Genomic DNA, 27,689 nt, shown 5'->3' on the forward strand with positions numbered 1-27,689 from the left:
AGATTTAGGTGCTACTTTATGGCTATAAATATATATATTTCATTAAGCATAAGCATTCTTATACAGAACACTCAATAAAATGTTCCAAATATATCAGTTCAGACCAAATACCAGCAGCATAGTGAAGTGGCACTAAGACCACGTTCCCCAACAACTGTGACTCTTTTTTCACTCTCCCTTTGGCCCTTATACATATTCTAGACACTGACTGCACCAGAGTCCCTCCCCAAAGACACCATTTAGATACTAATTTTGATACAATGCAGTACACTTAGTTATTTGTTCTCCAGACTCTTGCTTATGATCCCTAAGGTCACCTTCTACTTGCTGATTCTTTTGTTTTAGGAAAACTATTCAGTTTTGGTGAGCTCTGTTGCTGCAATGTCAGTTTCCCTACTATGAACTACATTCTCCATAAATCTTCCGCATGCTTGAAAGGAGCAGAACACCCCCTTGTGGACAAAAGACTAAATAACATTTTTTTATTTTCTCCAACAACCTAATGAGTTATTTAATCTGAAAATATATATAACAAATACAGATATATTTTACTAATTCCATCAAGATAATCATATAGCACTGAAATAAAAATCTGCACAAAATTTCACCAATATAAGTACTATGCTATAATTTCACAAGTAACACGAAAAATATTAAACAGACATGCTTCCATCACACTTCTACTTAGAAATTCAGTGTCATGTTCTATTCTTTAGAGATTCGTTCCTTTTATACTCATGGATTATGGCTCTGTAAATCTGCCCAAGAAAATATATAGGCACTATTTAAAAATCACACACAAACAAATGGGATACATACTCCATTGTCATAAATTTCTAAATGAATTCTCCTTATGCTAACTTTCTACAGATGATTAGCCAACATGGTGTGTGTGTAAGTGGGGGTAGACAGACAAAAGAAGAGACGGCTCAGACAGGTGGAAGGAAGGTTACTAGCTCTAGCTCCCTTCTCCTTCCTACTCATCTCTACATTATTATCCTTACATCAGTAGATCTCCAACTTTAATATACAAAAGAACAAAATGGGGCTCATTCTTGATATCATCCCCAGAAATTCTAATTTGTTAGTGGAGTTAAGGGACTTGCATTTTTAATAAGCACCCCCAAATAACACTAAGGCACAGGTAACTCTGTGATACAGTGTATTTTTATATATATATATATATACACACATATATATACATATAAAGTTACCTGAAGGCCATAGGCAAGATTTTGTCCAAATCTGAAATTCTTTCGGGGTGAGAGGGAACACATGGTATTTTGGAATATAGGCATTACAGAACTAATATTCAAGAAGGAAATACTAAGCTTCCTGAGAAAACTTTATAGCCACTGAAGGCAAAGGTATTTGGATAAATGGTGTTTAACCTTTTCTGCTTCAGAGCTCAGAGAGAAACAGAAGTTATTTTTAAGTAGTGCTTTTAATAAACAACGGGCAGAAAAGTGGAGGTATTTTTAATAAGCACATCAGATTTTCCAATATGGTCATAAACAGCAATTTAAACTCATGTTTTCATTTTCACTTGTATTTACCTCCGCGTTTTTTGAGATTTTCAGTTTTCATTTTACTTCTGCTTCTAAATTCAGGCCCTTTAAAATCATCTTTGTCTTCATTCAGCACTGGCTCTGGTTGTACAATCACTGTACCTAGAATGATTTCATTTAAAAAACCATTACACATATTAAATGTGCAAATGAAGTACAAGACTTCAGTTCAGATAAAGCCAACATTGCTGGTACATAATTTTGTTTCTTTCAAGCTTTCAATACTGTGTAAGGACCTCTCCAAGAGTAAATAAAACGGAAATGGTAAAAGGGCCAGGTGTCAGCAGTAAGATTACTTGTTGGAATATAATTAATAAAAATAGGGTGGGGGTATTATGAACTGATTATAACAGAAATGTGTGAATAAAGTAGAAAGCCTCAGCCCAGGTCTGAATTTTTATAGTGCCTATCACAAAAACTGTTTTTGAGTATGAACACTCATGCTAAACTCCAACAAAGTTTATAAAATAGAAGGACCAGAAGGGAAATTTTAAAAAGACATCCTATTCTCATAATCCAAATCACAAACTCAGAAGAAGATTTTTAAGGGTTTTCTTATATTGTTTTGGGGGAGGATAGTGGGAGGCAATGTAAGAAGTTAATTCTGCTATCACTGCTATACCTATTCTGAGGCATTTCCCAACTAGTGTGTCAAATTTTTAGTACCCTGAAAAGTCCTTAAAGAGTCTTAAAACAGAAGATTGCCTTAAGATATTTAAGCTCAACTGCTCTAACAATAAACTGTAGAGTGAGATAATTATTGGTCTCTATGGAATATTTTAGAAAGTATGTACTTTCTTAGTTATAAAACATGTGAACTGAGAAGACAGGTTGTTAACTGAAGTTTTCATTATAATCTCTCAAGAGCAAATAAAGCAGGAGCATAGTAAAAAGGGTCCAGGTCTCACATTTACCTACATTGCTGGGCTTAGTAATTGGGCATTATTGGCAACATTTAAGAAAGTAAAACCCGGTTGTTGTCAGGGGCGGTCTCCCTGAAACATGGGCCTATGTTATTCAGCAAGCAGATTTTGGCAAGGTATAGCATCTAGTTGTATGTATTTCTGAGTCTCTGAAAAAAAAGGAGGGGAAAGCAGGCATAGAGGATTGAGTTTTTACAAACGAGCAAGTTTAAATAATCTACACACAAAAGAAAACTTTATTTACAACAACCATTTCACATATATATATCTCAGAGAAGCCACAGCATTTGAAAACGCTCAAGATTTATAATTAACAAAAAACAGAATTATTTCTGAAGATTCTTCTCTAAATGGAAGCAAAGCAGTAGAGTGGAAAAAGCACTCGCTAGCTTTGGATTCAAGCAGACCTAGTTTCTCAATTTAAAGCTTGAATAAGTTCCCTGAGCTCTGAATTTGTTCCTTTATTTCTACAAGTAGAAACAGTAACTACCTTACAGTACTGGTTTGAGGATTAAATGAGTTAGTTCTGTAAGAGTCTGGTACCTATATATACTCAATATAGTATTATAATAATAATTATCATCACCCAAATTCTACCTTATGAAGTGGGTCTATTTTTGGTTTGGTGGGAGAGAATTATAATTAATTCAGGTTAGAAACATCCCATACTAACTTTCTTCCACAGTATCATTAAAAGAAAGATTTGAATTCCTATTTCTTAGCTCACCCAGTGACCATCATAAGGACTCCGAGTGACAACCACTGAGAATGTAACGATCCAAAGTGAGTCACTGCCTATGGGACTCACACTCCCTCATTAGCTGTTTCTGCCCTCGGCCACTAACCATTACATGAAATTGTCACGGATGATTTGCAAAGCCAAGTAAATGGTAGGCCCATCAATTTTCCTTCTTTCTGCTTTCTCTCATTCATTCCTTTTCCTCATTTCATATTTCATCTACTATAACTCCTAATTTGTCCTAGTCAAGCAATGTTATGCTCCTTCCCATTTTTTAAACTTTCATAATCGAAAAATGTGTCATGAAAATATAAATGCAGACAGAGAACAAAGTTTAGTAAACACTGCTATAAATGATCTGTGAGGATAAATTTGAAAAATCTAAGATACTTGCACATATTATTAATAAAGAAAAAATCTAAACTTTTGACTCTGAAACACCATGAAATTACCAAGACCTTTGTCATTACTCTTATCATATAATCATACTGCTCTCAGACTTGGGCTATGAAACTTCCAAGATTTTCACTTGGCTTTTTTCCCCCAATCTAATTAATGAGGTTTTAAGGTTAGAACTACAACAGTTGAAAGGCATGTGACAAGGCGTTTTAAAGAGGTAATTACAAGAAATACATCTAAAGCTATCTTTGATAACTAGCTTCAGCTTTTAGTCTTAGAGAATTTAAGAATGCAGTAAGATTAAACCAGACTTTAAATGTTTTTGTAAAGTTTTAAGAATATTCATGTTTTCCTATAAAGCAAGCATATTTAAATTCACTGAACCAAAACTTAATATAAACGTTTAAACTAACTTCCACATTCAAATACAATTTAGAGACTAAAATCCCTTTTCTAAAACCCAATGCTAAGAGAAAATAAGTTTTGTTCTTTTTCAAAGCTGATTGCAAATACTGTAAGTTTTTAATCTCAGTAACACACATTTTCATTACCATTCTAATACATTTCCAGAAAACCACTATTAAAATGCTAGTTTTGTTCCTTTACACACAGCTAACAGAAATCAAGTTCCAATTTTATAATGACATTTAAAAATACATTTCAACTTTAACTTCATATGAAAAATTAATACACATTACCTTTTGGCAAGCTTTGCATAGTAATATCATTTTCTGAATTTTCATTAGAAGCATCTTCATTTACAGTTTCATCCAAAGGTTTTTCATCATCAGATTCAACATACTTTGTTACAATTGAAGGTTTCCTATGAAAGAATTAAGTCCATAGAATTATGGACATTTCTGACAACTGGAATAATAACCAAAGAACGTGTTTAGATTGAACGGTGGCTCTTAACCAGAGATACACATCAGACTCACCTACAGAAGCACAAATCTCTGTACCGTATTACTGAAAATTATGATTCAGTAGGTCTGGGGTAGGACCAGGGTATGTTCGTTCTGAAAAAGCTACCGGGGGGGGGGGTGTGATGAAGGGATCTCCTCATTAAGAATCACCACTTTAGAGAATAAGTTAAAATAAAGCTGTATTTATTAAGAGACATTCCCACTGGTAAAAAACAACAAATGCCAGGGGCACCTGGCTGGCTCAGACAACAGAGCATCTGACTCTGGATCTCCAGGTTGTGAGTTCAAGCCCCATGTTGGGCGTGGAGTCTTCTTTAAAAAAAAAAAAAAAAAAAAAAATGCCCAATAGAATAAACTGCAAACTTCCAATAAAATCTATACAGTATATTATGCTTTATAGTATGATTAGAAGTAGTTTCAGTCCTTATGTACAATTCATTTTGACAATCTAACACAGAAAAGTAATTTTACCACTCTTTAATCTCCCTATAACTTCCTCATAAGCATAATGGCTACCCCAACCCATCATCCTGGACAATTTGACATAATCCTAAGAAACCCATATTGCTACATGAGGCATTCATTTCATTTTCCCTCTGTCCTTTTTTTGAGCACATATATAATCTAAAAGAAACTATCTACATATTGCAAGGGCCACTAAAGCATAATAAATCCTCCTTGTAAAATTCCACTAAAATTCAAAGTCAGAATGAATCAATAATTGTTGAAGTTAATTGATGGATACAAGAGAATTCATTATACTATACTGCCCAGTTTTTAATGTGTATCTTTGTATAAAATAGTTTATTTAGTTAGAACAAGGGTGCTTGAAGTTTAGAAAAGATTATTATTCTCAGAAAAAGAAAATAAAACAACCTGAAAATGTTTTCCCTTCAATGTCAACCAACCTTTTTGATCGTGATGATCCTGATGATTTGGATTTTTCTGAAGAGCTAGCTCCCTAAACGTGAGAAATAAATAAAAAAGTGAATACAACTCTCAAAGACATGCCCCTACAATTAACTATTTCCCTATACCAAGATCTCTGATACAGTAACATAATGGGATATTACTTTTATACCTAAAATATTTTTAAAAGGAACTTCAAAAACTAATTCTCATTTATTCTCAGGCTTCCTTGATTTAAGATTAATTTCCTGGGTTTTTTTTAATTAAATTGTTTCCATTGAATTTTGTGGTGTAGGTGAGGATGCACTACTACATCATGATCCTGACCCAAGTCAACAAAGATGAAGCAAAGGTACAGAAGTAATCAGATCCTGATGGACGTAGGGAGTTTTAAGGATCTAAAAGATGTGTCATTTTCTCTATCCTAACATATGGCATAAAATACCTTCTACAATTTCCTCTGAGACACTAAATTTATCCTCATTTTGCCAATACAGTCAATATATTTTTTTGGATTAAAATTTTTATACTAGGTGGAAAGAATCCCAAAACTATAGCACAGGCCTGGGTATCACGAGTGAAGGACATCAGGATGCGTTCCTATGATAATGCTTAAGATACTCTAAATATCCAGTTTTGAGAGATGTCAGAACCATGGAGTCATGCCCATAACAACCACCTTGAGCACCACTATTACAATATAATAATGTTCAAATACCTATCTATTAGCAAGCCTTCAGTTGTCTGACTTCAGGTATATTGCTAAAGTGAACCACACAATAATAAAAACAATGAACACCTTCTAAAAATAAACAACTACCCAAAATGAAGTATTATAATACTTCAGCATAACAGTAAACTTAAACACATGCATGTATTAAAGAGAAGCAATCTGGGGTGCCTGGGTGGCACAGTCGGTTAAGTGTCCAACTCTTGGTTTCAGCTCAGGTCATGATCTCAGGGTTATGAGATCAAGCCCCATGTTGGGCTTCATGCTCAGCGTGGAGTCAGCTTGAGTTTCTCTCTCCCTCTGACCCTCCCTGCTACACTCACTCTCTCTCTTTCTCTAAAATAAATAAATAAATCTTTTAAAAAAAATAGAAGCAATCTGATAACATATACTCTAGTTGGTTATTAGCAATTAATAAGTATCTTTTAAATGCTTCAAATTAGTCTTACCTCTTCCTTGCTGTTTTCCATCATATCTGAGTTATTTCCAGAACCACTGACTTTTTCTTAAAAGAGAAGAAATAAAAACTTTATTTATCTCTTCAAAGCATTATCAAACAGACCACCAAAACTACAACTCCATGAACCCATTTTTCAATCTATGAAGTACAACAGTACTGTTAATACATTACTCACATTAAGATATTCTTAGAAGAATTTTCTCACTAGAATCACTCCCTTGACACACTAACCTCTTCTTTAATCCCAAGTTTCTAGGGATGCCTGGGTGGCTCAATCGCTTAAGCACCTGCCTTCAGCTCAGGTCATGATCCTAGGGTCCTGAGACCAAGTCCTGCATCGGGATCCTCGCTCATTGAGGAGCCTGCTTCTCCCTCTGCCTACTGCTCCCCCTGCTTGTGCTCTCTCTCTCTGACAAATATATAAAATCCTTAAAAATAAATGAATAAAAACAAGTTAAAGCACCAAGTTTCTAAAAATAGTAGTCTGGTATCAAAACATTTCCTACTGGAATTTTCTAAGGTATTTTATCTCTTTTTTTTTAAGATTTTATTTATTTGACAGAGAGAGACACCGAGAGAGGGAACACAAGCAGAGGGAGTAGGAGAGGGAGAAGCAGGCTTCCCACTGAGCAGGCAGCCTGATACAGGGCTCAATCCCAGGACCCTGGGATCATGACCTGAGCCAAAGGCAGATGCTTAATGGCTCAGCCACCCAGGCTGAGCCACCCAGGGGTCCCAAGGTATTTTCTCATAAAAGAAAATTTAACCTCCATCTTTTACTAACAATACAATCATACTATTAATAAATTTTATTTCCCTTCACCTAAGACACTGGAAAAATAACAGCAAACTAAACCTAAAGGAAGCAGAGGGAAAGAAATAATAAATATTAGAGCTAAATTTAATGACACAGAATAGAAAAATCACTGAAATCAAAAGTTAGTTCTTTGAAAAGATAAATGAAATTGACCAACCTTAAGCTAGACTGACCAAGGGAAAAAAAAAGCAAAACTCAAATTACTAGAATCAGAAATTAAAAAGGGAACATTACTATCTACCTTAAAGAAATAAACAGATTATAAAGAAATATCAAGAAGAATTATATGCCAAAATATTAGATAACAAAATATGGACAAATTCCTAAACACACACAACTAACAAAACTGACTAAAGAATAAATACACAATGTGAATAGACCTATAACTGAAGAGACTGAATTAGTAATCAAAAAACTACCCACAAAGAAAATCAAAGGCCCAGGTGGCTTCACCACTGAAATATACCAAAAATTCAAAAAAAGAATTCTTCACAAATTTTTCCAATACAAAAAGGAGGGAAACTTACCAAATTAATGTTTATGAGAGCAGTATCATACCAAAACCAGTAAAGGTACCACAAAAAGAGAAATCTACAGAACACTATCACAAATATAGACAGGAAAGTCCTCAACAAAATACTAGAAAACGTCAACAGAATAAAAGACAAGTCTTTCTCCCACAGACTGGGAGAAAATATCTGCAAAAGACATATCTGATAAAGGACTATTATCTAAAAGATACAAAGAACTCAATAATAATAAACAACATGATTAGAAATGGCCATATGCACCCCAATGTTCATAGCAGCATTGTCCACAATAGCTAAATCGTGGAAGGAACCAAGATGCTCTTCAACAGATGACTGGATTAAGAAGTTGTGGTCCATATATACAATGGAATATTACTCAGCTATCAGAAAGAACGAGTTCTCAACATTTGCTGCAACATGGACGGCACTGGAGGAGATAATGCTAAGTGAAATAAGTCAAGCAGAGAAAGACAATTATCATATGATTTCTCTCATCTATGGAACATAAGAACTAGGAAGATCGGTAGGGGAAGAAAGGGATAAAGAAAGGAGGGGTAATCAGAAGGGGGAATGAAGCATGAGAGACTATGGACTCTGAGAAACAAACTGAGGGCTTCAGAGGGGAGGAGGGTGGGGGAATGGGATAGACCCGTGATGGATAGTAAGGAGGGCACGTATTGCATGGTGCACTGGGTGTTATACGCAAGTAATGAATCATGGAACTTTGCATCAGAAACCAGGGATGTACTGTATGGTGACTAACATAATATAATAAAAAAAAATTAAAAAAAAAGAAATGGGCAAAAGGTCTGAAAATATCTTACCAAAGATACACAAGTGACAAATAAGCATATAAAAAGATGCTCCACACCATATGTCATGATGCAATTGGAAATTAAAACAATCAGATAATACTACACAATCAACAGACAAATGCAGAACACTGACACCACCAAATCTGGTGAGGATGTGGAGCAACAGAAGTCTCATTTAATTGCTGCTGGGAACAGAAAATGGTACAACCATTTTGGAAGACATTTGGGCAGTTTCTTACAAAATTAACCATTCTCTTACCATATGATCCAGCAATCACACTCCTTGATAAATACCCAAATAAGATGAAAACTAAATCCACTCAAAGGCTGCACACAGATGCTTATAAACACTTTTATTTTACATAAACACCCTTTTTATTTATATAAACATCTTTGTATGTAGCTTTATTCATAACAGCCAAAACATGGAAACAACCAACATATCCTTCAGAAGGTGAATAGGATAAACTAACCCTGGTACATCCAGACAATGGAGTATTAGTCACCACTTAAAAAAAAAAAAAAGAGCTATGAAGCCATGGAAAGAGATGGAGGAACCCTGAATGTATATTACCAAGTGAAAGAACCCAATCTGAAAAGGCCACCTATTATGACATTCTGGAAAAGGCAAAACTATGTAAACAGTAAAAACATCAGTGTTGCCAGGAGTTAAAGGGGAAGGAAGAATGGATAGATGGAACAGAGAATTTTTAGTGCAGTGAAACCAACCTGTATGACACTATAATGGTAGATCAATGTCATTATACATTTATCAAAATTCTTTGAATGTCTAACACCAAGAGTGAAATCTAATGCAAACTATAGGTTCTGAGTGATAAAGGCTTGTCAATGTAGGTTCATCAACTGTAACAAACATACAGCTGTGGAGAGTGAGGGAAACAGATACAGGAAATCCTTGTACTTTTCATTCAATTTTTCTGTGAACCTAAAACTGCTCTAGGGTGCCTGTGTGGCTCAGTTGGGTAACCATCTGCCTTCGGCTCAGGTCATGATCCCAGGGTCCTAGAATAGAGTCCTGCATCGGGCTCCCTGCTCAGCAGGGAGTCTGCTTCTCTGCTCCTCCCCTGGTTCATGCGTGTTCTCTCTCTCTCTCTCTCTCTCTTTCTCTTTTAAATAAATAAAATCTTAGAAAAAATGTTTTAAAAAACTGCTCTAAAAAGTAAAATCTATCTTAAAAGACCCTAAAAAAAGGGAACATCCTCAACTGTCTACAAAATACCCACAGGTTAACATCATACTAAATGGTAAAAGACGTAATGCTTTCCTCCCTAACATCAGAAACAAGAAAGGAAATCCACTCTTGCGACTTCTATTCAATATTGCAATGGAGATTCTAGCCAGACCAAGTAGTCAAGAGAAAGAAATAAAAGCCATCACGATTGAAGAGAGAGAAGTAAAACTACCTCTCTTTGGAGATGACATTATCTTATATATAGAAAATCTATGGAATCCAACAAAAAACTATTAGAACTAATAAAACAGTACAGAAAGATTGAAAAATACAAGAACAATACAAAAAAAATCAATTGTATTTCTACTCACTTGTAAAGAATGACCTGAAAATAAAGAAAACAATCCAACTTAATAGTAAGATGGCAATAGTCCCCAAACTGATCTACCAATACAATGCAATCCTTGTCAGAATCCCAGCTGACTTCTAGAAATTGACAAGCTCATTCTAAAATTTGTATAGAATTTAACAGGAATAGCCAAAAAAGCCTTCAAAATAAAAATAAAACAGGAAGATTCACACTTCACAATTTCAAAACTTCCTATAAAACAATTGTTAACTAATACAGTGTAGTACTGGCAAAAGGATAGACACATAGATGAGTCAAAAAAAACAACTGAAAGTCCAGAAATAAAACCACATATCTACAGTTGACTGGTTTTTTTCCCCCAATTGATTTTCAATAAGGATGACAAGACCATTCAGTGGGGAAATAGTCTTTTCAACAAATGATGTTAACTCAACTATGTACCCAGATGCAAAAAGTGAACTTGGAGCCCTCCTCACACCACATACAAAAGTTAACTTCAAATGCATCAAAGACCTAAAAAGTTAAAACTATATAACTCTTAGAAGAAAATATAGGGGTAAATCCTTGTGACCTCAGATTTAGTACTATGAATTCTTAGATATGACAACAAAAACATGAGCAATAAGAAAATAAGATTAACTGTACTTTATCAAAATTAAAAGCTTTGTGCTTCAAAGGACACCATCAAGAAGATGAAAGACAACCAACAAAATGGGAGAAGATATTTGCAAATCATATATCTGACCCAAGTTCCCACTGACAGATGAATGAAAAACTAAATATGCTATATACATACAATGGAATGCTACTCAATCTTAAAAAGGAAGGGCATTTTGATACATGCCACAGCACTGATAAAGCTGAAGGCATTATGCTAAGTAAAATAAGCCAGACACAAGAGGACAAAAACTGTATTAGCCCTCCTACTTATATGAGGATCCTAAAATAGTTAAGATTATAGAAACAGAATGTAGAATGGTGGTTGCCGGGGCTAGCAAAGAGAGGATTGGAAAGTTAGTGCTCAACGGGTGCAGAGTTTCATTTGAAAATGAAAAGTTCTGGAGATAGATGGTGGTAATGTTTGCACAACCACGTGAATGTACTTAATGCCAGGGAATTATATACTTAAAATTGGTTAAGTAAATTTTATTTTAATAAAAAGTTTGGAATATATAAAAAAAATGCTAAAAATCAATAATAAAAACAAATACCCAATTAAAAATTGGGCAAAGGGTCTCAATAGACGATTCTCCAAGGAAAATATATACAAATTGTCAACAAGCACATGAAAAGATGCTCAGTATCATTAGCCCTCGGGTAAATGAAAACCAAATCCAAAATGAGACACTACTTCACATGCACTAGGAAGGCTAAAATCAAAAAGTCAGATAATAATTATTGACATGGATGCAGAGAAATCAGAATCCTCGTACACTGCTAAGCAGGAATGTAAAAAGGTGCAGCCACTTTGGAAAATATTTTGGCATTTCCTCAAAGGATTTAACATAGTTACCATATAATCTAGCAATTCTACTCCTAAGTATGTACCCAAGAAAAACAAAAATACGCTGCCATACACAAACTTGTTCATAAATGTTTATAACAGCATTATTCATAATAGCCAAAAGGTGTAAACAAGACAAATGTCATATAAAAGAATGTTATTTGGCCATAAAAAGGAATGAAGTATTAAAACATGCTACAACATAGATAAATCTTGAACACATTACATTAAGTGAAAGAAGCCAGTCATAAAGGACCACATATTATACAATGCCACTCATAAGAAAAGTCCAAAACAGGGAAATCCATAAAGCCAAGAAAGTAGATTAGCAAGGTTGCTTGGTAGATTAGTGAGGGGGGGTGTTTCTTTTGAGGTGATAAAAAGGTTATAAAATTAACTACAGTGATGGTTACACATATCTGTGAAATACAAAAACTACATTGTATACTTTAAATGGGTGAATTTTATGTTATACAAATTATATCTCAGTAACACTGTTAAAAGTGCTATTAGTCATTAAGGAAATGCCAATTAAAACCACAATAAGATATCACTAAGCATCTATCAGAATACATAAGATTAAAAAGGAATGCTGGTGTAGATGCAGAGAAACTGAGTCACTCATATATTGCTTTGGGAATATAAAATGGTATGGCCCCTCTGGAACTCAATTTACAGTTTAGGAGTATCTTAAAATAAACAAGCAACTATTGTATGACCCACCAACTGCACTCCCAGGCATTTATCCCAGAGAAATGAAAATGTAGTTCACACAAATGCTCACCAGCAGTTATATTTGTAATAGTTCAAATATGGAATCAGCCCAGATGTCCCTTAACAGGTGAATGATTAAACAAACTGTGGTATATCCATAACATGGAACACTACCACACTGCAATAAAAAGGAAATAACTACTGGTACATGCAAAAACTCAGATGAATCTCTAGGGAATTTTGCTAAGTGAAAAAATCAAATCCCAAATACATACATTCATATGATTCCATTTATGTAACATGTTTTAAATGACAGAACTTTAGAAATGGAGGACAGATTAGTGATTGCCAGGTGTTAGGCCTGGGTAGGAGTCAGGCTAGGGAGGTGAGCATGATTATGAAAGGGCAAGATGAGTAATCTGTGAGGGTGGATATATGACTATAGGGGTGGAGATATGAATCAATCCAAGTAATAAAATTGTATAAAACCCAATAAACTCACACAAGTACAAGGAAAACATAGGAAATCTGAACCCGATCAGTAGATATCAATAACCTGATTACAATAATATATTATAGTTTTAGAAAATGTTGCCATTATGGGGAAACTAGACAAAGTGTATATAAGACCTCTGTATTAGCTGTTACAACTGCATGTGAGTCTATAATTATCTAAATATAAATGTCACTGTAAAAAACTGTCAGAAAACTAGGAATAAAGGGAAACATCCTCAACTCGATAAGAGTATTTACAAAAACCATTTATATGGGAACCATCATACTTAATGGTGAAATACTGAATGCTTTACCACCAAGGTTAGGAACACCAAGAGAGTATCTGCCATCACCACTCCTCTTCATGATAATGGAAAATACAAAAACTCCTATCCAGCACAATGAGGCAAGAAATGGAATTAAAATACACACAGATAAAACGAAGAAATAAAATTATCCCTATTTTCAGGAAAGATTACATAGAAAATTCCAAGGAATCTACAAGGCAAAAAAATAAAACAAAGAAAAACCCTCCCTACAGCAAGTTCACAGAATTCAAGGGCAACATAAAAAGAGAATAAAATTCCTACATACCTGCAATGAACAAATAAAACCTAAATTACAAATAACAGAATTTAAAATAGCACCCCAAATACCTGAAATACTTACGTAAAAATCTAACAAAATATGTGCAAGATTAGTATATAGATAACTACAAAACGCTGGGCCCACTGAGAATTTCTACTGACTTTTTTTCCTGAGCATGGGTTACATATTCTTATTCTTTGCATGTGCTTGATTGATAACTACACAGTTTTACTGGGGAAAGGCTTTGAAGAGCAAGTGCTCCATACACTTTCTTTTTTAATGTTTTCTATTCTCAGATGGATAAATTCTATTAGTCTGTCATCAAATTCACTGACACACTGCTACCTTTAATCTCATGTCAAGTACAATGATTTATTTTTTAGTTCAAGAATTTCAAAATGGGTTTTCACAGTTTTTACATCTATGCTAAGATTTCCTATCTCTCTGTTCATCATAAATGTATTTGCCTTTTGTGCTTGAGCTTAGTTGTAATTGCTGCTTTAATGTTCTTGTCTGCTAATCTCAATGTCTGAGTCATCTGTAGATTGGTCTCTGTTGATTGTTTTTCCTTTTGAGCATGGGTCACATTTCTTCTTTCTTCATCTATCTAGTATTTAGGATTGGTACTGGTCATTTGGAAAGATAAAGTGAAGGCACTGGAGCTCATTATATTCCTCCAAAGAGTTGATATTTCTGTTATGAGGAGGTAGTTAACTTAGCTGAAATCAAACCCCAAACTGTTTACCCTGTACTGGAAGCAACTAAAAGTTTTCTACTGTTCTTTTTACCCCTAACTGAGCTGCCTGGAATCTGGGTTGCACCTGAACAATTCAATCACAGGTATGGTTGGAGTTTTTGCAGCTTTTGGAGTTCCCAATTTGTACCTCTCTTCTGAATGGAATCTTCCCCCTCATTTTACAAAAGCTGCCAGGGTCCCCCTAAATTTCTTCATACATCATCCAATATGAATGCAGATTTCTATCTAAGTCTTAACTGTCCCCAACTAAGCTGACATTTTCCTTAAGTAAAAAAGGCTTAACAATTGGGAATTCACTAACAGTATTTCTTTCTTCCATGTGTTCACTCCCCTCCCATTTGTGTCTGCTTTTTGTCACTTTCCAGTTCCTTCACATAATTATTTTCAGTATTTTGGCCAGAGTTTATAACTAGTATCTGTGGGAGATAATCTGCTTGTGCAAATGAAGCTAGTCTGCCACCACCAGAGGCAGAATTCCCCAACTACCTACTAAACACAGAACTCTGACAATATAACGTCATTCTAAAGATAAAGAGAATTTAAGACAAATACTTAATACTAGTTAGGTTTCTCTGTTGTGATGGTATGGTTAGCAAATTTGAAAATAGGTGGATAACATGAGGACTGGGCAAATGAGTACAAAAATTGAGGATAACAGGGCCAAATTTCTCTGTTACAGAAAGAAGTTAAAATACAAAAAGAGGAAGACTACAGTGAAATCTGTGGTAACAAATTAGAATTAAAAGTATCAATATCAACTTCAAGAGAGGATGATAGAGTGGAAGGGTCCTAAGCTCCCCTCCAGCCAAGGAAACCCCAGATAACACCTACATCAGTGTAAATAACACAGAAAACAAGCCAAAGACTGGCAAAACAGATTCTCCACAGCTATCATAGAGAAGAGGCCACATCAAAAATGGTAGCGAAGGGGGTGCCTGGGTGGCACAGCGGTTAAGTGTCTGCCTTCGGCTCAGGGCATGATCCCGGCATTATGGGATCGAGCCCCACATCAGGCTCCTCCGCTATGAGCCTGCTTCTTCCTCTCCCACTCCCCCTGCTTGTGTTCCCTCTCTCGCTGGCTGTCTCTATCTCTGTCAAATAAATAAATAAAATCTTTAAAAAAAAATGGTAGGGAGGGCACAGACACGGTTAGGAACAAAACTGACCCAAGAGACTGTCTACAAGAGGAAGGGAAGCCACAAGCACAGAGAAGGGAGAAGAGCACACCCCACACCAGGCTCCCCAGGCATGGGGGGCCTGCACTGGAAAGATGAATCCCCATACCATTTGGCTTTGAAAATGAGAGAAACTCAACACTGAAAATTTTTATAATCAGTGGGGCTCAACACTTTGAACTTTAAAAAATCAGCAGCCTGGGCTCTGAGAAAACCACAGGGCAAGAGGAAACTGAGTCCCTGCCCTTAAAGAGCAAGCATGAGAAACAACCCCAATGAGATACCACACAGAAGCAGCAGTTTGAAAACCACCAGGGGTATACGGTAAGGAAACTGATGTATTTACTAATCTCAGAACCTGCATAAGAGGGGAAGGGATCTTCAGGAGATTACTCCAAGAACAGAAAAGTAGGCAGGTACCACTTACCTCCTCAAACCCTAGTCCAGATACCAGGGCACTTCCAGGAACCAGTGTACACTGTCCACCTAGCTTGCAAACATCACACCATGCCCTCCATAAGAGTACTCCAAAGCATCTCCAAGTCCCCTCTACAGCAGATTAGTCCATACCTTGCTAACACCATGGGCCCTGCCTACACCCCCGCCTCTCCTTCCAATCTGCCCCACTGAACCCAACAACAGCAAAGGTCCACCTAAAGAGGAACCAAAAAACTGGCATTGTGCAAGCAGACCTGAAAGTGGCCAGAACCAATACAAAGTGACTCATGCCCTGGGGGAACAGACAAATATGCACACAAACCAGTTCAAATGCAGCCCCGCAGAAGGCTGAGGGCAGACAAATGGTATGATGGCAGACCCCACTCACTTATGCAAGTCTCTGGAGACGACAGAGAGAGAGCACCCTGCAGCAGTTCAGTTAAGACTGAAAACTGCAAATGCTCATACAAGCCAACTCAAGCACAAGCCGTCCCCAGCCTGGCCTATTAACAATGCAGGGACCAAACTCTGCCCATAATAGGCAAAAGGAGCCATTGGATCCAACTGCACTGAAGACAACTGTGGTTCAGCCACAACATTATAGTGCACACGACACATACAGGAGATACCCCTGAAGTGCAAGGTTCTGGTGAACATGGGACCTTGCACTGCAGGGAACTACAGGACATCTTCCCCACAAGACCACTACTTACAAGTGTAGAAGACACAGAAGACATAGATGACTTTCCTAACACATATAAATAGACACAGAGAGTGAGACAAAGTAAGGAGAAAGAAGAATATGCACCAAACGAAAAAAACAAAAAATGACAGGAAGAGAAGCAAACAAAACAGAGATAAGCAATATGCCTGAGAGAAAATTTAATATAATGGTCCTAGAGATACTCACTAGAATTGAGAAGAGTGGAAAATTTCACTGAGAACCTCAACAAAGAGACATAAAATATAAAAAAGAACCAAGCAGAGATGAAGAACACAATAAATGAAATTAAAAATACACTAGAGGGAATAAGCAGTAGACCAGAGGAAGCAGAAAAACACATCAGTGACCTGGAAGACAGAGTACTGGAAGGTAATCAAGCTACACAAGAGAAAGAACAGAATAAAAAATGAGAACAGATTAAAGGAACACAGCAAAAAGGAACGTATACATATTAGGGATCCCAGAAAGAGAAGACAAAATGAGGTAGAAAGTTTATTTGCAGAAATAATACCTGAAAAATTACCAAATCTAGAGAAGGAAAGAGAAATCCAGATCCACGATGAGGTACAGAGAGTCCCAGAAAAAAAATCAACCCAAGGAGGTCCACACCAAGTCACATAATAATTAAAATGGCAAAAAATAGTGATAAAGAGAGGATATTAAAATTACAGAACATTTTATCCTAAAGCAGCAGAATACACATTCTTTTCAAGTGCACACGGGCATTCTCCAATACATATAACATACTGGGTCACATATCAGCCCTAAACAAGTACAAAAAGATGAAGATCAGACCATGCATTATTTTCAGATCATAATACTATGAATCTTGAAGTCAACCAGAAGAAAAAATTTGGAAAGACCACAAATACATGGAGGTTAAAGAACATCATACTAATGAATAAAAGGGTTAACCAGGAAACCAAAGAAGAAATTTAAAAAAATACATGGAAAAAAGTGAAAATGAAAACACAAGAGTACAAAACCTTTGAGATGCAGCAAAAGCAGTCCTAAGAGGGAAGTACACTGAAATACAGGCATACCTCAAGAAGCAAGAAAAGGGTCAAATAAAAACCTAAACTTACACCTAAAGGAGCTAGAAAAGGAATAGCAAATAAAGCTTAAAGCCAGCAGAAAAAGGGAATAAAGACTAGAGCAGAAATAAAGGATATATAAACAACAACAACAACAAAAACAGCAGAACAGATGAACGAAACTAAAAGCTGGTTCACTAAAAGAATTAATAAAACTGATGAACAACCAGCCACGCGTAAAAAAAAAAGAGAGAGAGAGAGAGAGAGAAAGGATCCAAATAAATGAAATCACTAACAAAAGGGGAGAAATGACAACCAATGCCACAGAAATACAAATAATTATAAGAGAATATTATGAAAAATTACTTGTCAACAAACAGGGCAAACTGGAAGAAATGGATAAATTCCTAGAAACATACAAATTACCAAAACTAAAAAAGAAGAGAAAATTTAAACATATAACACCCAGTGCACCATGCAATATGTGCCCTCCTTAATAACCATCACTGGGTGTTATATGCAAATAATGAATCATGGAACATTGCATCAAAAACTGGGGATGTACTGTATGGTGACTAACATAACAAAATAAAAATTATTTAAAAAAAAATTTAAACAGACTGAGAACCAGCAAAAAAACTGAATCAGTAATCAAAAATCTCCCAACAGGGGTGCCTGGATGGCTCAGTCATTTAAGCATCTGCCTTTGGCTCAGGTCATGATCCCAGCATCCTGGGATCGGGCCCCACAACAGGTTCCCTGCTCAGCAGGGAGTCTACTTCTCCCTCTGCCGCTCCCCCAACTCGTTTTCCCTCTCTCTCTCTCATTCATTCATGCATAAATAAATAAATCTTTAAAAAAAAAGGCATGATTAAAAAAAAAAATCTCCCAACAAACAAAACTTCAGGGCCAGATAGCCTCCCAGGGGAATTTTAACAAACACTTAAAGAAGAGTTAATGCCTAGTCTTCTCAAAATGCTCAAAGAGCAGAAAGGGAAGGAAAACATCCAAGATCCTCTTACGAAGCTAGGATTACTTTGATTCCAAGACCACAGAAAGACCCCACTACAAAGGAGAATTACAGGCCAACATCCCTGATGAGGAAGGATGCAAAAATTCTCAAGAAACTAGCAAATCAAATCAAACAGTACATTAAAAGGATTATTCACCAAGCAAATAAAATCAAACAGTACATTAAAAGGATTATTCACCATGATCAAGTGGGATTTATTCCTGGGCTGCAGGGGTGGTTCAATATATGCAAATCAATCAATGTGATAAGCCACATTAATAAAAGAAAGGATAAGAATCATATGATCCTCTCAATAGATGCAGAAAAAGTATTTGACAAAATAAAGCAACTATTCTTGCTCAACAAAGAAGGTATAGATAGAACATACCTTAACATCATAAAGGCCATATACAAAAGACCCACAGCTAATATCCTCAATGCAGAAAAAAGGGCAGTTTTCCTCCACTGTCAGGAACAAGACAGGGATATCCACTCTCACCATTAATATTTAACATACTACTAGAAGTCTTAGTCTCAGTAATCAGACAACAAAAAGAAAGAAAATACATCCAGATCGGCAAGAAAGAAGTCAAACTTTCACTATTTGCAGATGACACAATACTTTATGTAGAAAACCAGAAAGATTCCACAAAACAAATGCTAGAACTAATACAAGAATTCAGAAAAATCCATGTACGGAAATCGGCTGCATTTCTATATACCAATAATGAAGCAAGAGAAAAAAAAAAAAAAACAAGGAATCATTCCCATTTATAACTGCACCGAAACCCATTAAGATACCTAGGAATAAACCTAACCAAAGAGGTAAAAGATCTGTAAACTATAAAACACTGATGAAAGAAACTAAAGAGGACACAAAGAAATGGAAAAACATTCCATGCTCAAGGATTGAAGAACATACACTGTTAAAATATATTTATTACCTAAAGCAATCTACACATTTAACGCAATCCTTATCAAAATCTACCAGCAGTTTTCACAGAGCTAGAAAAAACAATCCTAAAATTTGCATGGAACCAGAAAAGACCCTGAATAGCCAAAGTAACGTTCAAAAAGAAATCCAAAGCTGGCAGCACCACAATTCCAGACATCAAGCTGTATTACAAAGTTGTAGTGATCAAGACAGTATGGTACTGGCACAAAAACAGACACACAGATCAATGGAACAGAACAGAAAACCCAGAAACAGACTCACAACTACTTGGCGAACTAACCTTCCACAAAGCAGGAAAGAACATCGAATGGACAAAAGACATCCTCTTCAACAAATGGTGCTGGGAAAACTGGACAGCAACATGCAGAAGAATAAAACTGGACCACTTTCCTACACCATATACACAAATAAATTCAAAATGGATGAAAGACCTAAATGTGAGACAGGAAACCAACAAAATCCTAGTGGAGAACACAGGCAGAAACCTCCTTGACCTCGGCCGTAGCAACTTCTTACTAGACATGTTGACTAGAAGCAAAGGAAACAAAAGCAAAAATGAACTATTGGGACTTCATCAAAATAAAAAACTTCTGCACAGCGAAGGAAACAATCAACAAAATTAAAAGGCAGCCCACAGAATAAGAGACGATATTTGCAAATGACATTATCTGATAAAGGCTTAGTATGCAAAATGTATAAAGAACTTATCAAACTCATCACCCAAATAACCCAGTTAAGAAATGGGCAGAAGGCATGAATAGACATTTTCTTAAAGAAGACATCCATGCTATGGTCCTCCGTGCCATAGGGAAGGGAGGGAAAACTGAAGGGGGAGAAATCAGAGAGGGAGAAGAACCATGAGAGACTATGGACTCCAGGAAACAAAATGACGGTCGGGGGGGGGCGGTAGCCGGGTGACAGGTATTGAAGAGGGCACATGTTGTGATGAGCACTGGGTGTTTGTTACACGCAACTCATGAATTACTGAACACTACATCAAAAACTAGTGATGAACTATACAGTGGCTAACTGGACATATTAAAAAATAAATTAATTAATTAACAAAAAACTTAAAAAAAAAAAGGGACATCCAGACGGCTAAGACACAGGAAAAGATGCTCAACATCACTCATCATCAGGGAAATACAAATCAAAACCACCTCACACCTGTCAGAATGGCTAAAATTAACAACACAGGAAACAATAGACGGTGGTGAGGATGCGAACAAAGGGTAAGTCTTACACTGTTGGTAGGAATGCAAACTGGTGCAGCCACTCTGGAAAACAGTATAAAGGTTCCTCAAAAAGAGAAAACAGACCTACACTATGACCCAAAAATTGCACTACTAGGTATCTACTGAAAGGATACAAAATTACACGACTGAAAAGGTACATGCACCCCAATGTTTACGGCAGCATTATCAACAATAGCCAAACTATAGGGAGAGCCCAAAGACTGATCCACTGACGAATGGATAAAGAAGATGTGGTATATATATATACAATGGAATATTACTCAGCCATCAAAAAAAGTGAAATCTTGCCATTTCACTGACATTAATGGAGCTAAAGTGTGTTATGCTAAGTGAAATAACTTAGAGAAAGACAAATACTATATGATTTCACTCATATGTGGAATTTAAAAAACAAAACAGATGAATATATGGGAAGGGGGGAAAAAACGGGAGAGGAAAATAAACCACAGGAGACTCTTAATGACAGAGAACAAACTGAGGGTTGATGGAGGGAGGTGGGTGGGGGATGGACTGAATGAGTCACAGGTATTTAGGAGGGTACTTGTAATGAGCGCTGGGTATTATATGTAAGTGATGAATCACTAAATTCTACTCCTGAAACCAGTATTACACTATATGTTAATGAACTAGAATTTAAATAAAAATCTGAACAAAAAAGGGTATTCTACCAACAATGCTATCATTCACAGAAGGATAAAGAGCTCCCAGACAAACAAAACTTAAAGTAATTCATTACTACCAAACCACCCTTAGAAGAAATGCTGAGAGGGACAATCTGAGTGGGAAGGTTACACCATAAGGAGTAAGAAAAACAGGAAGCACAAAAGCAGTAAAATTACGTATATCTAAGAAATAAAAAGAATTCACAAAATAAAAGGATGAAAAATAAGACACCATATATGAAAACATGGTAGGTAAGGGGGAGAGAAAAGTAAAACTTTAGCACGTTCAGAATGGGTTCAAATTTAATCAACCATCAGCTTAATATAGACTGCTATATGAAGAAGATTATACATATAAGCATAATGATAACCACAAGTCAAAAACTGGTAAGAGATGTGCAAAACATAAAGAGAAAGGAATCCAAGCACATCACTAATGAACGGAAGCAAACAATGAGAAGACAGCAAAAGAAGTGAAAAAGAAGTACTACAAAAACAACCATAAAATAGATAACAAAATGGCAATACATACCTATTAATAATGACCTTGAATGTAAATGGACTAAATGCTCCAATCAAAAGACACAGGGTGAAGGAAGGGATAACAAAGCAAGACCCATCTATGTGCTGCGTACAGAAGACTCATTTCAGACCTAAAGACACATGCATATTCAAAGTAAAGGGACAGAAAAACATTTATATGTGAAAGGAAGTGAAAAGAAAGCTGGGGTAGCAATATTTATATAGGACGAAATAAACTTTAGAACATCGACTACAACAAAGGACAAAAAAGGACACTACATAATCATAAAGGGAACAATCCAAAAAGAAAATGTAACAATTGCAAATATATATGAACCCAACAGGGGAGCAACACAAAAACAAAGCAGCTAGTAACAAATATAAAGGAAGTAATTGACAGTAACTCAATAACACTAAGAGAACTTAACCTACATCAATAGATCATCCAAACAAAATATCAAAAAGTAAACACTGGCTTTGAAGGACACATTGGAACACATGAATCCAGCAGATATATTCTGAACATTCCATCCTAAAAGCAGAATACACATTCTTTTCACATACACATGGAACATTCCCCACAACAGAGCATACGTTAGGCCACAAACCAAGTCTCCAAAAATTCAAAAAGATGGAAGTCATACTATGGATGCATACTATGCATCTTTTCCAACACTAGCACTATGGAACTAGGAATCGACCACAAGAAAAAAAACTGGAGAGCACATAAACACATGAAGATTAAATAACACACTAATAAACAAAAAATGGGACAATCAAGAAATCAAAGAGAAAATAAAAATAAATGTAAACAAGTGAACACAAAAACACAATGATCCAAAATCTTTCAGATGCAGCCAAAGCTGTTCCAAGAAGGAAGTTTATAGCAAACAAGCCTACCTCAAGAAGTATGAAAAACCTCAAATAAATAACCTAAACTTATACCTAAAGGAGCTAGAAAAAGAATAACAAATGAAACACAGAAACAGCAGAAGGAAATAATAGAAATAAGAACAGAAATAGGGGCACCTGGGTAGCTCAGTCGGTTGAGGGTATGACTCCTGGTTTAGGCTCAGGTCATGATCTTCAGGGTCGGGAGATCAAGACCTGCATCAGGCTCCCCACTCAGTGGGGGGTCAGCTTCCCCTCTGTCCCTCCCCCTGCACACACACGTGCTCGCTCGCTCTCTCTCTCTCAAATAAATAAGTAAACCTCTAAAAAATAAGAGCAGAAATAAAATAGAAACAAAATACAACAGATCACTGAAACCAGGAGCTGGTAGTTTGAGGAAATCAACAAAATTGAAAAACCTTATCCAGACTCATCAAAAAAATGAGAACTCAAATAAACAAAACTGTAAATAAAAGGAGAAATTACCAACAACACAGAAATACAAAGAATTATAAGAGAATATTATGAAAAAGTATATGCGAACAAACTGGACAACCTACAAGAAGTGGATAAATTCCTAGAAACATAACCTCCCAAAACTGAATCATGAAGAAATAGAAGATTTGAGCAAACTATTACCAGCAATTAGAATGAATCTGTATTCAAAAACAACCAACAAAAAGCCATGACCAGATGGTTTCACAGGTGAATTCTACCAAAGAGTTATAGAGTTAATACCTATTCTTCTCAAACTATTCCAAAAAATAGAAGAGAAAGAAAGCTTTCAAATTCATTCAATCAGGCCAGTGTAATCCTGATACCAAAACCAGATGGAGACTCCACTGAAAAAACAGAACCACAGGGCAATACACCTGGTGAAAAGTGATACAAAATTCCTCAGCAAAATATTAGCAAAGTGAATCCAACAATACATTAAAGAATCATTTACCACGATCAGGCAGGATTTACTCCTGGGATGCAAGGTGAGTCAATATTCACAGATCAGTCAGTGAGATACATCTCATTCAATACAGAAAGGATAAAAACCACACGATAATTTCAAAAGATGCAGAAAAAGGATTTGACAAAGTATGACATCCATTCATGACAAAAACACTCAAAGTAGGTTTAGTGGGAACATACCTCGAAATAATAAAGGCCATTTATGAAAAACCCACAGCTACCATCATCCTTAATGGGGAAAGAACTGGGAGCTTTTCCCCTAAGGTGAGGAACAAAACATGGGATGTCCACTCTCACCACTATTATACAATATGGTACCGCAATTCTTAGCCACAGGAATCAGAAAATAAAAAGAAATAAAAAGCATCCAAATTGGTAAGGAAGAAGACAAACTTTCACAATTTGCAGATAACATGATACTATATAGAGGAAACCCTAAAACCTCCAACAAAAAACTAGTGGAACTGATATACAAATTCAGTAAAGTTGCAGGATACAAAATCAATCTACAGAAGTGTGTTGAATTTCTATACACTAATAATGAAGTACTAGAAAAAAATTGAGAAAATAATCCCATTTATAATTTTACCAAAACCAAGAAGATACCTAGGAATAAACCTAACCAAAGAGGCAAAGGATCTGTACTCTGAAAACTAACATTTGTGAAAGAAACTGAACAGGACACAAAGAAATGGAAAAACATTCCATGCTCATGGACTGGAAAAACAAACATTGTTAAAATGTCTATACTAACCAAAGGAATCTAAACATTTAATGCAATCCGTATCAAAATACCAACACAATTTTTCACAGAACTAGACCAATCCTAAAATTTGTATAGAACCAAAGAAGTCCCCAAATAACCAAAGCAATCTTGAAAAGGAAGAACAAAACTGAAGGTATCACAATCACAGATTTCAAGGTATACTACAAAGCGGCAGTAATCAAGAGTATGGTACTGGCACAATGGAATAAAACAGCCCAGAAATAAATCCAAGATTATATGGTTGATTAATTTTCAACAAAGGAGCAAGAATATGCAATGGGAAAACGACTCCTCAACAAATACTAGGAAATCTGAACAGCAACATGCAAAAGAATGAAACTGGACCACTTTCTTATACCACACACAGAAATAAACTCAAAATGCATTAAAGACCTAAATGTGAGACCTGAAACCATAAAAACCCTAGAAGAGAGCACTGGCAGTAATTTCTCTGACATCCACCAGAGCAACATTTTTCTAGATATGTCTTCTGAGGCAAGGGAAACAAAAGCAAAAATAAACTGTTGGAACTACATCAAAGTACAATGCTTCTGCACAGGAAAGGAAACAACCAACAAAACTAAAAGACAGCCTACTGGGTGGGAAAAGATATTTGCAAATGACATATCCAATAATGGGTTAGTATCCAAAATATATAAAGAACTTATACAATCCAACACCCCAAAAAACCCACAGGTAATCCAATTTAAAAATGGGCAAAAGCCATCAACAGACATTTTTCCAAAGAATACATACAGATGGCCAAAATGAAAAGATGCTCAACATCACTCATCATCAAGGAAATGCAAATCAAAACCACAATGAGATATCACCTCACACCTGTCAGAATGGATGAAATTTAAAACACAAGAAACCACAAGTGTAGGCAAGGATGTGAAGAAAAAGGAACCCTTGTGCAATGTTGCTGGGACTGCAAACTGTGCATATAGATGTTCCTCAAAAAATTAAAAATAGAATTACCATATGATCCAGTAATTCCACTACTGGGTATTTATCCCAAAAATACAAAAACACTAATTTGAAAAGATACGTGCACACCTATGTTTATTGCAGTATTATTTACAATAGTCAATATGTGGAAGCAACCCAAGTGTCTATCAACAGATGAATAAAGACAATGTGGTATGTAAATACAATGGGATATTACTCAGCCATACAAAAGAATGAAATCTTACCATTTGCAATACCATGGATGGATCTAGAGGATATAGTGCTAAGCAAAATAAACCAGTCAGAGAAAGATACATACCATATGATTTCACTCGTATGTGGAATTTAAGAAACAAAACAAAGGAAAAAAGTGACAAACAAAAGAGAACCAACTGGTGGTTACCAGAGAGGAGGTGGGTAGGTCAAGTAAGCGATAGGGACTAAGAGTACTCTTAATGTGTAGAATTGTTGGATCACTATATTGTACACCTGAAAATAATATAAAACTGTATGTTAATTATACTGGAATTTAAAAATAATTAAAAAATAAAAGTATCAATATCAACTCATGAAAATATTAACACATATATCCACTTTCTCTGTGAAAGAGCCTGTAACCAAAGATATCCTGGTGGCAACGAGAACATCATACAACCAGATCTTGGTTTCTAAATACAGTATCTCACTAAAAGGAATTGGAACTCCTTGGAGAAATAACAGATTTCAGAAAGTAATGAAGTGCTCTAGGATGATGATTTGTAAAAAGGTCAGCAAGAACCATACAGAAGGGGCTCCCACTTGCCAACAGTAACACAAAAGAACACTGAAATAAAGAATGATAGAGATATTAACGAAGAAAGAAAGAATATTAGTATATACAAATTAAACAAATAAAGAGAGAATAGAATGTAAAGCCCTGCCGTATACTTGTAATAATATATCAACTAAAACATACAAGTAATAACAGATTATTCAGCATTTGGAACCCATCAAAGTAATATATCATTCAGGCAAGAGTCATGAATGGATACTGTGGTATGCAGAATTTCTACATATGGCCCCCAAGACTTCATGCTCCCTCATCTCCAGAACCTATGAATGTGAGGAAATGCCACTTCCATGATTGTACTATGTAAAATGGCACCACTGACCTTAAAAATTGGAGAGGGTGGTTAAAAGGGATTTGGCTAGTGTAATCACATGAGTCCTTAACAATAGGTAAATTTCTCCAGATGATGGCTGAAGAAGTAAGCAAAAGAGAGAGATTCAAAAGCATGAGAAAAACTCAACGTGCTGGTTTTGAATATGGAGGGGGCCATGTGAGAAGAAATACAAACAGCCTTAAGCTAAGAGAGAGGATCCTGGCCAACAGCCAGCAAGAAATGGGAACCTCAGACCTACAACCATAAGGACTTGAATTCTGCCAACAACCTAAATGAGCAAGGAAATGGATTTTTCCACAGAGCTTGCAGAAAGGAACACAGTCTCAACGACACTTTCACTTCAGCCTTGTGAGTCCCTTTGGAGAGCCCAGAAAGGTTCACTGGACTCCTGACCTACAGAACTGTGAAATAATACATTTCGATTATTATAAGCTGCCATGTTTGTGGTTATTTGCAAGAGAAAACACATAAGTTAACTTTTGATAATGAAAAAGAATACCTAAATAGTTTCACAGTAATATCCTACAAATTACTTATTAATTACAAAGGAATAAATCATAAGCTTATAGTGGATTAATCCAGCATAACAACCACGGTTGCTTAACCTAAGTTAACATCACTAATAAAAGAAAAAAATTACAGGTCCGCCTGGGTGGCGTAGTCAGTTAAGCGTCTGCCTTCAGCTCAAGCATCATCCCAGGGTCCTGGGATCAAGCCCTGCATCAGGCTCCTTGCTCAGCA

The 27,689-nt window shown here is 36.0% G+C and overlaps 1 protein-coding gene across 14 annotated transcripts in view; it reads right to left on the bottom strand.

Annotated features, from left to right (window-relative positions):
* ATRX (ATRX chromatin remodeler) overlaps nucleotides 1-27,689 on the bottom strand; it is a 324,331-nt gene that overhangs the window by 227,669 nt on the left and 68,973 nt on the right. For 8 of the 14 annotated variants that reach the window (XM_048213847.2, XM_048213852.2, XM_026480116.4 and 5 more), the window contains 4 exons: nucleotides 6,644-6,699; nucleotides 5,464-5,516; nucleotides 4,328-4,452; nucleotides 1,557-1,670 (listed from right to left, as the gene is read on the bottom strand). In XM_048213847.2, coding sequence (XP_048069804.1) covers nucleotides 1,557-1,670; nucleotides 4,328-4,452; nucleotides 5,464-5,516; nucleotides 6,644-6,699 — 348 coding nt within the window. The remainder of the gene's footprint in view (nucleotides 1-1,556; nucleotides 1,671-4,327; nucleotides 4,453-5,463; nucleotides 5,517-6,643; nucleotides 6,700-27,689) is intronic. The other 6 variants (XM_048213854.2, XM_048213856.2, XM_048213855.2 and 3 more) reach the window with 1 other exon arrangement.

The sequence above is a fragment of the Ursus arctos genome, chromosome X (genome assembly GCF_023065955.2).
Source record: "Ursus arctos isolate Adak ecotype North America chromosome X, UrsArc2.0, whole genome shotgun sequence".
Lineage (NCBI taxonomy): Eukaryota > Metazoa > Chordata > Mammalia > Carnivora > Ursidae > Ursus > Ursus arctos.